General features: G+C 40.8%; 1 protein-coding gene across 1 annotated transcript in view; it reads right to left on the reverse strand.

The window, feature by feature from the left end:
• Positions 1-207: 207 nt before the first annotated feature.
• The window catches only part of l(1)G0469 (lethal (1) G0469), a 45,187-nt gene continuing 30,035 nt past the window's right edge, over positions 208-15,359 (reverse strand). Inside the window, exons 2-4 of the mRNA XM_067141579.2 lie at positions 2,776-2,966; positions 1,445-1,537; positions 208-1,077 (exon numbers count right to left, since the gene is read on the reverse strand). Coding sequence (XP_066997680.1) covers positions 988-1,077; positions 1,445-1,537; positions 2,776-2,966 — 374 coding nt within the window. The 3' untranslated portion in view covers positions 208-987. The remainder of the gene's footprint in view (positions 1,078-1,444; positions 1,538-2,775; positions 2,967-15,359) is intronic.

A 15,359-nucleotide genomic window follows, 5' to 3' on the forward strand; every position in this document is an offset into this window, starting at 1 on the left:
TATTCCTTAGGTGAAAGTTTTGTTGTATGGTATTGAATCAAAATCTCAGAAAACTATTATTGCTGCACTTAAATTCATAAACTGTCAAACTTTACCTCCCTGTCAAAATTCGCTCAGATAACATAAAAAAACTTACCGCTTTGTAGCTCTTTTTTTCAGTTTTGATGTATATACCCCCAACCCCCCCCCCCTCCCGGCAGCACCCGGGTACTGGGTACTTTTCGTTGTCTGTATATTTTTTGCCCTCCCCACCTCTAATTCCCAGTCACTGGTACTGGGAATCATTGTGATTTTATGTTCTGGTCATGGATCATTCTTGTAAAATGACTTAGAACTTGAATATTTCTGACAGTTTTACTCAGAGGAATTATTTGTGATGGGCACAGTGATCGTATCATGTTTTCCTAATATCTACTGCATACTGGTAATCCCATTTCATGAGGGTTATTATTATCCATAGCATTTGTGATTAACCATGTAGAGTGCAGTTAGTGATGGATTTAAGTTAGCAAGTCAGATTATGAACACATGCTGAATTTTGTGGAATTAATTAAGTTATTTGAATTTTTTTCTGCTTATATCAAACACCACCTTGTTTTGTACTATCATATCTATTATGTCGATTTGAGAGAATAGGATTTTCTACTGCACAAAGAAGAAATAATATTGATTGTACTCATAGGGAGTTAGTAATTGCTGCAGTTGATGATCCTTATGTTAAGCCCTTAAAGATATTCGTTAGTCCATAAAGGCAGCTGCCACATGCTCACACCATTTATCAAGATGGTAATTTAATCGAAGAAGAACAGAATATATGAAATGTCATCTTCTGTGTTTCAGTTTCACTAATCCTATATAACCAAGCTCTTTCAATCTCCTTCACTTACTTTCATTATAATATAAAATATGAGAGAACTTGTCAGATAGTGGAATGTTCAGACATTTTGGGAAATGTTTTTAATTGTCAGTTTGTATCCGGAAGTACGGTCACTCTGTGTTTCGTCTTCTGCGGTTCTTCATAAACATCCACACCCCTGCTGATGCTGATAGACTCCCCCACTTGGCGACATCACTTTCCTAAAAGTAAAGTATGCAATATTTTACAAGAGATGTTGGGAATGGTTTTTAGATCAGTTCTGTGGAAGGTTATTGTAGGAAAATTGTAGGATAAGGTGTAGGCTAATGAGATCTACTTTAATGATAATGTATGGTATTTATGACTCCAAAAAGACAACAAGGATGTTATACAGCCCCATTAACCATTTTCCTGTGAACACGTTTGTGTAAAATTCCAACCTTTTATGTTTGATCTAGATACATTTCTATAATTTGTTAGCTTTGTTAAAAAAAGAACTGTTTAAACATTCATTTACCTCGGGTGTTTATATACTCATATACTACTTCTTAAAACAAATTTTGAAATTTCTGTTGTTTAAAATCCTACCTGTCTCCGGCGTTCTGGAACTTTCTCTCCATGACGACACCAGTAAACAAAATGCTCAGGGTTGTGCCATTTTCTGTCAGTGTGTTTGAGAGCCTGAAAAAAGGGATTTGATTGCTTAAATATATTCTTATATTAGCCAAATCATAGATTCATAGATCTAACAAAGATATATGATAGTCTTCCCAGGGAGAAGGTTTGGGAAACCATGGTCAATAAGAAACAGTGTACACAAACTTTAGAAATGATGCAAGCAACGTACTACAATCAGCTTACAGATTCCAGTTGGAAAGACAGAATGGTTTAGAAATGAAACTGGACTAGGATGGGAATGTTCTGTCCCTACTTTTGTTTCTAATTGTTATGGACAAAATTATAAACGAGACAAAGGAAGCATATAGGAATATGGAGATGAAGTTATTACTGTTTGCAGACAATATTGTTGTTGAGGGAATGAATAGCAAAGAAATACAAGAACAACTTGATGCACTGAATGAGAAAATTGAAAAGTATTGTGTGAAAATCAGTGCAGAGGAAAGTAAGACCATGGTGATATCAAGAGTAGAAAGACAAGGGAAAGGCATTGTGAAAAATTGGTGGTTAAAGCATTGAAATCGTTGACAGTTTCAAATACCGAGTGAGTGAATTAATGCAGAATGCAAGGCTGGATGTGGAGATTAGCAAGAGCATGCAACAGGGCAATGCATTCTACCAGAGTGTAAGAAACCTTCTCTGGAATAAGGAAGTATCAAGGAAGTTTAAAGAGATAATGTACAAAATGTACTTTGCACCCATATTGACTTACGTGGCTGATACCTAGACAATTACAAGTAGGGAGGAGAGTATAATTCAAGCCGGTGAAATGAAATACCTAAGAAGTATGATAGGAAAGAGAGATTGAGAAACGAAGATGTGAGAAAGGAGGTCGAAATGGAAAACCTAAATGAGAGAAATGTTGGGAGTAAACTAAGAGGGTTTGGACATGTAAAAGAGGATGGAAGAGAAAAGAATACTAAAACAGATAATGGAGATGAAGTTCCAGCAAAGGAAAGCGAGGAGGAGACCTTGAATAAGGCAGATTGATTCAGTTAAGGGGAGAGTAAAAAGAGGAAACCTGGACTGGGACAAAATGATGGAAGAGGAATGGTGGAAAGAGAGAGGAAGGTGGAAAAGATCCATGCCCCAAACTGGCAGGAGCTGGATAAGGGGAAAGGAGGAGGATGATTAGTCAAAATTTATAATATAAAGAAAATTTGCTTATCTGGTGTTGTATTACACTGTTGTTATCCAGAAAGAATTATCTATATTTGGTTAGTGGATTCTATTGAACTCACATGTTCTATCTGCTTTCGGATCTGGATCTCGTCATGGTAGGGATGATCACGATCACTGTTGTTGTTGATGCGAATCCTTGTGCCTGATGTCCAAAATTGATGAAGTGGTTCCTTAACCACCTTTCTACTCTTATCCTTTCCAGAAGGAGGTTGAAGGCTCACCACAACAATGCTCTCAGGTCCTTTACTTTCTGCAGGAATAAAAATATATATATTTTAAAAAATTATGACAAAATTACCAAAACAGTAGCCAGTGATTGTAATGGAACAATTTTAAATTTAACTTTTTAATTTTGAAAATCAACTTGGCTATTGCCAAACTTAGAGAAACACAAGCACAAAACATTATCCTTAAGTGAAAAGTGTGTTATTCTTAAGAATCCGGATTGAGGTGAGAAACTGACTAGTGATCCAATATAGTGTCAGAAATGCATCAGTCTGTGATATTTAAAAGGAACAGGCAAACTTTTTTTGTAAAAACTGCTGCATGTGGATTATGTGCAAGATGGACTATGAAGATGGGAAATAATCAAAAAGTTGAAGAAGTGCTCTATGCTTGGTTTCTTCTGGAATACAGCCAGATCTGAAAATAATAATGTATAGGCTACTTTCTTTTCCTCAAATACTGTGTGCAATATCAAGTTTTTTCTAGTAATTTGTAGGTGTTCTTAGTTGAAATGTTTGTTTTTGAGTCATTTCCATAAATATTAAATGAAGTGGGCATAAATTAACTTCTTTGATTGTTGTTACTGCACATGAAAATTGGGATAAGTCAGTTTTAGAAAAATTTGAAGTTGTGTCAGATTCCAAACCAGCATAGCATATTCTATTTATGTGGGTATAAGAGGTTAATTCATTGTTGTGTGACCCTCCAGAAAAATATGACTTGACCTCTCGTGCAACCTATGGAAATGAAAACTTGCAATAGAAAAACAAGTTAGGTCAATTTATCACCTTACACACCCTCCTATCTCAGAATATCTTGTGAACAGTGGCGTATGCTGGGATTAAGACATGGGCTACCACTAGACTTAGGTTACCTCTTTTCGATGGTTTAGTGCTGTGCTGTGCTGTGTTGTCAAGACTGTTTTACAGGCTACTGCCAATGCTCAACTGCTGATCAGTGGAGATGGTAGCCTAAGGTTTAGCAAATTAAAGTCCGGCTTTGTGGCTAAATGGATAGAATGTTTGCCTTTGGTCCGATGACCCCAGTTCAGTTTCTAGAATCAACCTCCTTATACTGTTAATTCCCCTGGATTGGGGACTGGGTGTTCAAGACGTCTTCGCCCTTTATTTTATGGCCATTAGGTCAACACCAAGCCTATATAGATGCCATGCCCCATTATTATTATTATTGTGCCGGGCGGTACACCTCTACGCGACGCAAGTTCAAATCTTGCGCCAATTGAAAATTCTCTACTGGGGAAACCCAGAACTTTAACCACTGAACTAACTCTACTAGTTATCAGAAGAGGTCACTGAGTGTTCTTGATTTGCTTCTGTTTTTCATTGATCAAGAAGTGTGAACATTCTCTAACAGATGTCTCTACCAAAAAAAAAAAAAACTATGGTAACACACTCTGGAGCAATGGAATGAACTCTCTTGAAGATATTTTGTGTTCTTAAGTTTTGTCTTTACTAAATTTCGTTCTTTTAATTTTGGGGTTGGCAATATTAATCTTTCTGTCCACCAGTTTTGAACTTAGCCAATCCCGAATTTCTTTAATTAATTTTTGACCAATAGTGTCTTTCTTCTTCGATGTTGATGTATAAGTTTTAGCGACCCAATAAAATTGAGGGGGTGTGTCTACTCATTCTTGAGAGGTCTCAAATTCTCCATGAGGGTATAAAAACTGCTGATTTTCTTGTCTCGGGGCCACTAGTATAACATCTAACTCAGTGCATGGATATGTAGCAGGGGGCAGGAAGCGCCTCTTTCTTCAAGCAGCAGCTCTTCAACAAGGTAATGGCCGTTTAACATCTTCATTTCTTGCTAGCTCAGCAGTTTAACTCTCGGGGAGGGTTCAAAACCTTTAGTATGTAACCTACATTTTAAAATGTATATTCCTTTTCTGTCTATGTAAAATCTACAAATCTCCTTTACTGTAAAGCGAGGATAGAGAGTGCTTTACCCTCTCGAACTCCCCTTCATTTTTTGAAATTGAGGTGACTACATTTTTATAACCGTTTCTTCTCTTCCTTAATGTATTCAAGTTTTCTCATACGGGTCACCGCCTTAGCTTGGGATTAGCCCCTGTGTTTTGGCCTCGCGCCACATAGGTTTTAAAACAAAAACTTTAGTGTAGAAGTGCAAGTAATCGCCTCCATTCAAGTTTGTATTTTGGGCCATTTATTTAACTCGTTTTGTTTTCCCTTCTGAGAAGGCCCAGTAGATTGGGTACGAGGTACCCCTGTACCATTATATGTGTGCCTTGAGGGCAGTTAGGAGTGAAGTTTGTTGTGGCCTTTGATAGGCTTGTAAAATTGAGAGCGGGTCTGCTCTTTCCTGAATTTGATTTCTGTGTGCCTCTTGGAGGCTTAACATTGTAATTTAGAGCAAGTGTTCCTTGGCATGATGGGTTTTTCTGCCCCTTTGTTAGATTTTGTACCTTGGTAAAGTTGGGCTAATAGCTCAAGGATTGTGATTGTGGGGCTTGAAGCCCAGACCTTGTAACAATCCCCTAACACTTGTAAATTCTTTGTATCTGATTTTGGCTTGTTGTTGACTTGTTAAGTTTTCAAATTCTATGTCACCATTGTTAAGTTTTGAAAATATAACCTTTGTTGAAATTTTAATTCATCTTTCGAACTTTGTAGTTGAGACCTATTCCAGCCCGCACCTTCTTTCAGCTCTGCTGTTCCACAGATACCTCGGAACAAGTGGTAGCAGAGCGTGGTTGAATGGGTCTCAATTTAGCCCCTTTTGACAGCTAAATATTGCTTTTGTTTCGAACTCCAACTATTTTCTCCGTCGCTGGAGTTTTTCGATTTTTCTAAATTTGTAAAGTTCTGTCATCATGCCCGGCCCTCGCGATGTCCTCCATCCTGGCTATTTGCGCAAGGAGGAATTAATCTATGAATTAACAATTAGAAATGTGCAATCTGGAGGCACGGTTGCAGTAGATACCAACAAGCTTAAAGACTCCCTTAATTTGCCTATTTCCATCCCCATTTTGGGAGAAAAAGAGATTGACGATGCTCTCTCCACGATCACTGACAATACTACTGAGCTAGCATCTGTAGTTAGTTTTTTTGAAGAAAATGATCCATCGCCTAATCAACTTAAACGTGTGCAAGCTAGATTGTTTCATTTTTCTAATAGAGTTAACGATCTGTTGTCTCTAAAGTTGAATGACATTCAAAGGAAGGAAGCTAGTGTTGTTCTCGAAAACCTTTCTGATTTGTCCGGTAAGGTTAGCCTATTGTTAACTGGGGCAGTTCCTCCCAAAACCGACCAACCCGCTACGGTAAACGTAGTTAGCGAGGAAGATTCTTCTAAAGGAGAGGAAAATAGGAAATCAGTAGGAGTTCAACAAACCTCGGCCCCATTAGACAATGAGTTTGAACGTCGTACCTCTTTGAATAATGCACCTTCTGACACGGCTTCTCCGCCACTTAGGCCTCTACCTACTATGTCACCTGGCTTCAGCAGTTTGCCCCATCCTTTAGCAATGTTGCTCAGAGGTATTTCTAAGTTTTCTGGTAACTCTACCAGTGACGTTATTTCATTCTTAAGATTTTTCGTTGAATTTCAGGATCATTCACTTGTTTTTTCTCTTTCTCTGAGTCAAATCCTACAAATTATTTACCCTTATTCCATTGGTATCCTCTGAGACAAGATAGTTGGGGCAATTGCCGAACAATCAACTATTGAAGAGTTTCATGCACACCTGTTAGCAAATTTTATTCCGGCTCGGGCAAGGTCATCACTAATTCAGAAGTACTATTACCGTGTACAGTGGCTGGATGAAAATCTTGCCGACTTCATCCAAGATATTAAATTCTATACCAGGGTGTTTGCTCTTCACTTCCCTGAAGAGCAGATTGTACAGGCCATTGTGGAAGGCATTTCTCCATCATACCGGTCATACTTGTGCTTTGCGTCGCGTCCTCAAACGTTTGCCGAATTAGAGGCAATGGCTGTCTCAGGGGAAGGAGTTTGATACACCGACACCTTACGTGTCGCGAAAGAACCCCCTCCGTCTTCTAGTAATTTTCGACTCCACCTCGCCGAACCTTAACACCCCGCAAATGCTATGCTTGTGGGTCACCTGACCATCTTCGGAACAAGTGCCCCTTGATTAAACCCAATGGGACCAGGAATGGAGCAGGGTCATCACAAGGCTGTTTTAAATGCGGCGCGTTTTCACATATTGCCAAGAACTGCCCTAATGCTAACAGCACCCCCTCCTGCTCAACTTCGGGTGCAACTTCTACCAACAAGCATAAGTGACTAGTGGCTCCGGCTGAGTCGGCAGATTCATCTTTTCAAGGCTCAGCCCAGGTTAAATCCGACGAAAATCCAGGGAAAAATTAGAACTGTTCTACATTCCCATTTGAATGTCCCAGAGAATGTCTTAGGATTGCGGCGGATTCACCCGCACCTGTTCCCTTTCTCAAAATTGAATTGAATAATGAACCTGTAACAGCTCTATTAGATTCTGGCGGTGTTTGTTCTATTATTTCGGCTGAATGGTACTCCAAATTGAAAACTGTTTGTAAACTTCCTGATTTTTGTTCGACTTCGGTTCAATATGTTTCGGCGAACTCATCCCCATTAGAAATTTTAGGTTTTCTGTATGTCAAAATTAGAATTGCTAAATTTACTTGGAAGGTTAAACTGTTGGTGGCTAAACACTTGTCTTGCCCTATTATTTTGGGAGCGAATTTAATGTCTTTTACTGGTCTAGTGCTCGACATTCAGAGCAAGTCGTGCACGTTCAAATTTGCTGCTAATTGTAAAATTCCCTTATTGAAATGTAGTTCTGCGTCGTGTTCATCTGTTTCGCCTACCCAGGATGAGATGTTGTTAGACCTTAGACATCTCCCTGAGGAGCAGGCTGATAGTATTCGCAGGTTGTGTCAGTCATTTCCAGAAGTTTTTTCTGATACTCTTGGTGTAACTGACCTCATCGAATACAAGATTGAGGTGACTGATTTGATTCCAGTCCGATTTCCACCTTATAGGCTGTCTCCACCCAAAATGAAGGCTTTGAAGGAAATCATAGATCAAATGTTGAAGGATGGTATAATTCGGCCCTTTAAGTCGGCGTATTCATTGCCTATTTTCCTTGTTCCGAAACCCCAAGGTGGCTTCAGGCCTGTGATTGATTATAGGGCTCTCAATCGGAATGTTGTGTTACAATCAGTGCCCCTTCCAGACCTTCACTCTTGTTTTTCATGGTTTCGTAAAGCTAAGTTCTTCACCATCTTAGATCTTAATCAGGCTTATAATCAGATACCCCTGGCTGAAGAATCTAAACATCTTACAGCGTTTGCCACGGATTGGAACTTGTATGAGTACAACCGCGTGCCTTTCGGGCTCCCCACGGGAGCAGCTGTGCTTACGAGATTGCTGGATAGGATATTCTCCGACATCAAATTCGAGTACCTGTACCATTATCTTGATGATGTCGTTGTATTTTCTGAGACCTTTGAAGAACACCTTGATCATCTGAAAGAGGTCCTTAATCGTCTTCATAAGGCAGGGTTAACAGTTAAGCTGTCCAAAGTCGCTTTTGCTAAGCCTTCTATGTCATTTCTAGGGCACATTGTGTCACCCGATGGTGTTGCTGTAGATCATTCTAGAACACAGGCCATCCGTGATTTAAAACCTCCCAAGGACATCAAAGGTATTGCTAGGTTCATTGGTATGGTGAATTTCTTCAGGAAATTTATTCCAAATTTCGCCAATAGAGTGGCGCCCTTGAACTTACTTCGTAGGAAAGGCGTCAAATTTGAGTGGGGACCTTCCCAACAAGCCGCTTTTGAAGATCTCAATTTAGCTCTGTGTAATGCCCCTGTTCTGGCCATGCCTGATTTCTCGAAGAAATTCATCGTCCAAACCGACGCGTCATCGTCTGCGGTGGCAGCAGTCCTTCTTCAAGAGACTGAACTAGGGAGGCGACCCATCGCCTATGCATCTAGGACATTATCGGCCCAAGAATCCAAGTATTCCATCTATGAACTTGAGGCTTTGGATGTCTTGTTTGCTCTAGAAAAGTTCCGCCTCTATCTGGAACATGTCAAGTTCGACTTGGAGACTGATAACCAAGCCTTAAGCTGGGTCTTAGCTAGGCCGCGTCGTACTGGTCGCATAGCCAGCTGGGCCATCAGAATTTCTGCCTTCCAATTTGATGTCAGGCATATTAGAGGAACAGAAAATGTTGTGGCAGATGGTCTAAGCCGAATGTTTGCCAATGATATAGAGACACCTGAACAGGTTGATAGTTCTTCACCTCCCGAGTCCATACCTCCTGAGTTAATGCCATTCTAACTGATGCTCCCATGCTCTTTAGGGATATTGAAAAATATCAGCGTGAAGATCCGACACTGGCCCCTATCATGGAAACCCTTTCTTCGGGGGAACATGTAGTCCCTTATGTATTGAGGAATGGTGTTTTATGTTGCCCGTCGGGGCATGATAAGAAGATGAAAGTTGTGGTTCCAGCTGTTCTCGTACCTATGATCTTCAAGTATTACCATGAGACCCCACTAGGGGGGCATTTAGGCATATTCAAAACCCGTGAAAAGATCCGTGAAATGTTCATTTGGAAGGGTATAGACAGAGAAATCCGTGAATTAGTAAAAGCTTGTAAATCTTGTTGGCTCAGTAAACCCACCTTGTCCACTAAGCAAGGGCTCTTGTCTTCCCACCAAGCGTCGCGCCCCATGGAACGACTCTATATCGACTACGTCGGACCCTTCCCCCAGTCAAAGGGGAATGCAAATAAATTCATCCTTGTGTGTGTAGATGGTTTTACAAGATTTTTTGGTTATTTCCGACTAAGCTGGCTACCGCTCAGTCCACCATTTCTTGTTTAAATTCTATCTTTGCTTCTTTTGGTCCGTGCCAATATATTGTATCTGATAATGCTAAAGCCCTTACCTCTAATCTCTTTCGTAAATTCTGTTTTGACCTATCTATCTCACATGAAACAACTTCTGCTTACTATCCTCAACCATCTCTGGCTGAACGGGTCAATCGTAATCTGAGGTCGGCACTGATTGCCTATCATCACGACGATCATTTCAGGTGGGATACATCCCTGCACTGGTTAGCCTTCGCTTTGAACTCGGCGGTTCACGAATCTCATAAATTCACCCCAGCTTCATTGATGTTCAAGTTTGTACCCAACACACCGCTCTCTAACCTGTGGTCTCTTAGCGATATTCTACCTGAGGCAATAAATCCAGATAATATTAGAGATCTTTGGAAGAAGGCCAAGGCCAATCTTAAAATTTCTCATGAAAAGGTTAGGGAAAGATATGATCGTGGACGGAGGCCCACCAACTTAAAAGTAGGAGACCAAGTTATGGTCAAGAATTTTGTTCCCGCGGGCAAGCTTGCCCCCAGATTTCATGGGCCGTGCACCGTCTTGGATTTTTTAATGCCGGTGACATTGTTAGTGAGCAATCCAGCCACCGAGAGAATCTTTAGGGTTCACCTGTCCCAGGTGAAACCTGTGTAAATTACTTGCTCATTGGATCTTTAACATCTTGTAAGAACCCCAAAAGGTTATATTTTTCTCTAAATCCTAGGCCTTCTGCCCCTTATAGTTTTACATTTCATTTTTTTTTTATCTGCTCTGTATAAATTTTGTGAAACTTTCCCTGAAGTTACTCTGCTGTCCCCTCCTTATGGCCATTATCAAGCTCCCGTCTCCTGCTAAACCCCGCCAGTGGCATTAAAATAAAAGTAATGAAATAAAAGTTTCCACGCCGCTGGCCCCTCAGCCTCAACTCCAAGATAGTACCCTAAAACATTATATTCCAACAAAATTCTGCCGCCGAGATCTTAATGTTTCATTGCCCCCGGAGCCGTGCGGCGCTGTACCGCCACTGAGTTGGGGTACGGGCCCACTCCACTCCAGTGAGGTCAACCAGTGTACGGTGAGCCGGAGTCCTCCTTCCGGCCAAGGCTGATGTGCGGCGCACCACCTGCAAACTGCTCGAGGACTGTAAACAATCGTCGCATCTGCGGCGTGCTTCACCACGACTACCCCTCTCATAGTAGTGGGAGAGGTGTATCTCAGGGTACTTGAGGGGTCCGAGCGGCCTCCACTGGATACAAGCAGCGGCGACAGTTCTTACAGTCAAAATTAATCAACAGCTTATATACTTCTTAAGCTACATGGACATTCCATATCCGCAATTACTACATTTTTGCTCCAATTAACATTTGGTGGACTCAAAAAAAAGGTTTTTCCTTTCAAGAATTAAAGTTTTTTTCTGAATTCAACTACTACAAACATAGAGACCTTTCATCAAAATCTACTACAAAGAAACTCTAAAGCTGGACTTAAACTAGTTTCATCAGACCATTTAAGAAACCTTCGGCTACTGGAAAATTTTATTTTCTCTTCATGTTCATGTTTGTGGGTTACTGTAGTCATGTCCTAGTTCGTGAACCATGGGCAACGGCTGAGTGGCCTCGTAAGTGGTCTTGAGAGTCGGGATACCAGTTGCTATGGAATGGGTGTGGGCATCTCGGACATATTCTGAGTCGTGGCCCTCCTTGTACTCAGGCGGCTAGGACTATACAATTCACCGGTGGTCCATAACCCGTCAGAGGAGAGATCCTCACTTGGACTATGTGCAAGTAGGGCAGCATCCTGCTTCATGAATTTACCGAGTTCAGAACACTTTAAGCAAGCCTCGGACCTATGGGAGTAATGGAGTCCCACTCCCATTTGACAGGCGAGGGACTCCTTGGAAACAACTTGGCGAACGAAATGGAATTCGATGGGGAGCTATCAATATTAATGGGGCTTATGGAAGAAAGAAGGTAGAACTGGCTGAGTCAGCAAAGAGGATGCATCTGGATGTGCTAGGAGTAAGTGATATTCGGGTAAGAGAGATAATGAGGAAGAGATAGAAGATTATAAGGTGTACTTGACGGGTGTTAGAAAGGGAAGGGCAGAGTCTGGGGTAGGGCTCTTTATCAGGAATACCATTGCACGCAACATAGTTTCTGTTAGGCACGTAAATGAGCGAATGATGTGGGTAGATTTGTCAGTGGGAGGAATTAAGACAAGAATTGTGTCCGTGTATTCACCATGTGAGGGTGCAGATGAGGATGAAGTTGACAAGTTTTATGAAGCATTGAGTGACATCGTGGTCAGGGTCAACAGCAAGGATAGAATAGTGCTAATGGGCGATTTCAATGCGAGAGTTGGGAATAGAACTGAAGGATACAAAAGGGTGATTGGTAAATGTGGGGAAGATATGGAAGCTAATGGGAATGGGAAGCGTTTGCTGGACTTCTGTGCTAGTATGGGTTTAGCTGTTACGAATACATTCTTCAAGCATAAGGCTATTCACCGCTACACATGGGAGGCTAGGAGTACCAGATCCATAATAGACTATATCTTAACAGACTTTGAATTCAGGAAATCTGTTCGGAATGTAAGAGTTTTTCGGGGATTTTTTGATGATACAGACCACTATCTGATCTGTAGTGAACTAAGTATTTCTAGGCCTAGGGTAAAGAAAGTGAAATCTGTCTGCAAACGAATAAGGGTAGAAAATCTCCAGGATGAGGAAATTAGACAGAAGTACATGGATATGATTAGTGAGAAGTTTCGAACAGTAGACAGTAAGCAGGTTCAGGATATAGAAAGTGAATGGGTGGCATACAGGGATGCTGTAGTAGAAACAGCAAGGGAATGCCTAGGAACAACTGTGTGTAAAGATGGGAAAAGGCGAACATCTTGGTGGAATGATGAAGTGAGAGAAGCCTGTAAACGTAAAAAGAAGGCTTATCAGAAATGGCTCCAAACAAGGGCCGAGGCAGACAGGGATTTGTACGTAGATGAAAGAAACAGAGCGAAACAAATAATTGTTGAATCCAAAAAGAAGTCATGTGAAGATTTTGGTAATAACCTGGAAAGGCTAGGTCAAGCAGCAGGGAAACCTTTCTGGACAGTAATAACAAATCTTAGGAAGGGAGGGAAAAAGGAAATGAACAGTGTTTTGAGTAATTCAGGTGAACTCATAATAGACCCCAGGGAATCACTGGAGAGGTGGAGGGAATATTTTGAACATCTTCTCAATGTAAAAGGAAATCATCCTGGTGGTGTTGCAAACAGCCAAGCTCATGGGGAGGAGGAAAATGATGTTGGTGAAATTATGTTTGAGGAAGTGGAAAGGATAGTAAATAAACTCCATTGTGATAAGGCAGCAGGAATAGATGAAATTAGACCTGAAATGGTGAAGTATAGTGGGAAGGCAGGGATGAAATGGCTTCATAGACTAGTAAAATTAGCGTGGAGTGTTGGTGAGGTACCTTCAGATTGAACAAAAGCAGTAATTGCACCTATCTACAAGCAAGGAAACAGGAAGGATTGCAACAACTATCGAGGTATCTCATTGATTATTATACCAGGCAAAGTATTCGCTGGCATCTTGGAAGGGAGGGTGCGATCAGTCGTTGAGAGGAAGTTGGATGAAAACCAGTGTGGTTTCAGACCACAGAGAGGCTGTCAGGATCAGATTTTCAGTATGCGCCAGGTAATTGAAAAATGCTACGAGAGGAATAGGCAGTTGTGTTTATGTTTCGTATATCTAGAGAAAGCATATGACAGGGTACCGAGAGAAAAGATGTTCGCCATACTGGGGGACTATGGAATAAAAGGTAGTTTATTAAAATCAATCAAAGGCATTTATGTTGACAATTGGGCTTCAGTGAGAATTGATGGTAGAATGAGTTCTTGGTTCAGGGTACTTACAGGAGTTAGACAAGGCTGTAATCTTTCACCTTTGCTGTTCATAGTTTACATGGATCATCTGCTGAAAGGTATAAAATGGCAGGGAGGGATTCAGTTAGGTGGAAATGTAGTAAGCAGTTTGGCCTATGCTGACGACTTGGTCTTAATGGCAGACTGTGCCGAAAGCCTGCAGTCTAATATCTTGGAACTTGAAAATAGGTGCAGTGAGTATAGTATGAAAATTAGCCTCTCGAAGACTAAATTGATGTCAGTAGGTAAGAAATTCAACAGAATTGAATGTCAGATTGGTGATGCAAAGCTAGAACAGGTGGATAATTTCAAGTATTTAGGTTGTGTGTTCTCCCAGGATGGTAATATAGTAAGTGAGATTGAATCAAGGTGTAGTAAAGCTAATGCAGTGAGCTCGCAGTTGCGATCAGCAGTATTCTGTAAGAAGGAAGTCAGCTCCCAGACGAAACTATCTTTACATCGGTCTGTTTTCAGACCAACTTTGCTTTACGGGAGCGAAAGCTGGGTGGACTCAGGATATCTTATTCATAAGTTAGAAGTAACAGACATGAAAGTAGCAAGAATGATTGCTGGTACAAACAGGTAGGAACAATGGCAGGAGGGTCCTCGAAATGAGGAGATAAAGGCTAAATTAGGAATGAACTCGATGGATGAAGCTGTACGCATAAACCGGCTTCGGTGGTGGGGTCATGTGCGACGAATGGAGGAGGATAGGTTACCTAGGAGAATAATGGACTCTATTATGAAGGGTAAGAGAAGTAGAGGGAGACCAAGGCGACGATGGTTAGACTCGGTTTCTAACGATTTAAAGATAAGAGGTATAGAACTATATGAGGCCACAACACTAGTTGCAAATCGAGGATTGTGGCGACATTTAGTAAATTCTCAGAGGCTTGCAGACTGAACGCTGAAAGGCATAACAGTCTATAATGATAATGTATGTATGTATTCTATATCCTTCTGCAACTGATTTCTATAATCAACACCACCAACTTGGACTTGGTTTTGGAACAAATTTTTTTTTTCTCTGTGTCACCCCATGGATGGACTTTTGGGGGGAGAGTTCTGTACCGGGCGGTACACCTCTATGCGACGGAAGTTCAAATCTTGCGCCAATTGAAACTTCTCTACTGGAGAAACCCAGAACTTTAACCACTGAACTAACTCTACTAGTTATCAGAAGAGGTCACTGAGTGTTTTTGATTTGCTTCTGTTTTTCATTGATCAAGAAGTGTGAACATTCTCTAACAGATGTCTCTACCAAAAAAAAAAAAAAAAAAAAAAAAAAAACTATGGTAACACACTCTGGCGCAATGGAATGAACTCTCTTGAAGACATTTTGTGTTCTTAAGTTTTGTCTTTACTAAATTTTGTTCTTTTAATTTTGGGGTTGGCAACATTAATCTTTCTGTCCGCCAGTTTTGAACTTAGCCAATCCCGAATTTCTTTAATTAATTTTTGACCAATAGTGTCTTTCTTCTTCGATGTTGATGTATAAGTTTTAGCGACCCAATAAAATTGAGGGGGTGTGTCTACTCATTCTTGAAAGGTCTCGAATTCTCCACGAGGGTATAAAAACTGCTGATTTTCTTGTCTCGGGGCCACTAGTATAACATCTAACTCAGT

Source organism: Anabrus simplex, chromosome 2, assembly GCF_040414725.1.
Source record: "Anabrus simplex isolate iqAnaSimp1 chromosome 2, ASM4041472v1, whole genome shotgun sequence".
Lineage (NCBI taxonomy): Eukaryota > Metazoa > Arthropoda > Insecta > Orthoptera > Tettigoniidae > Anabrus > Anabrus simplex.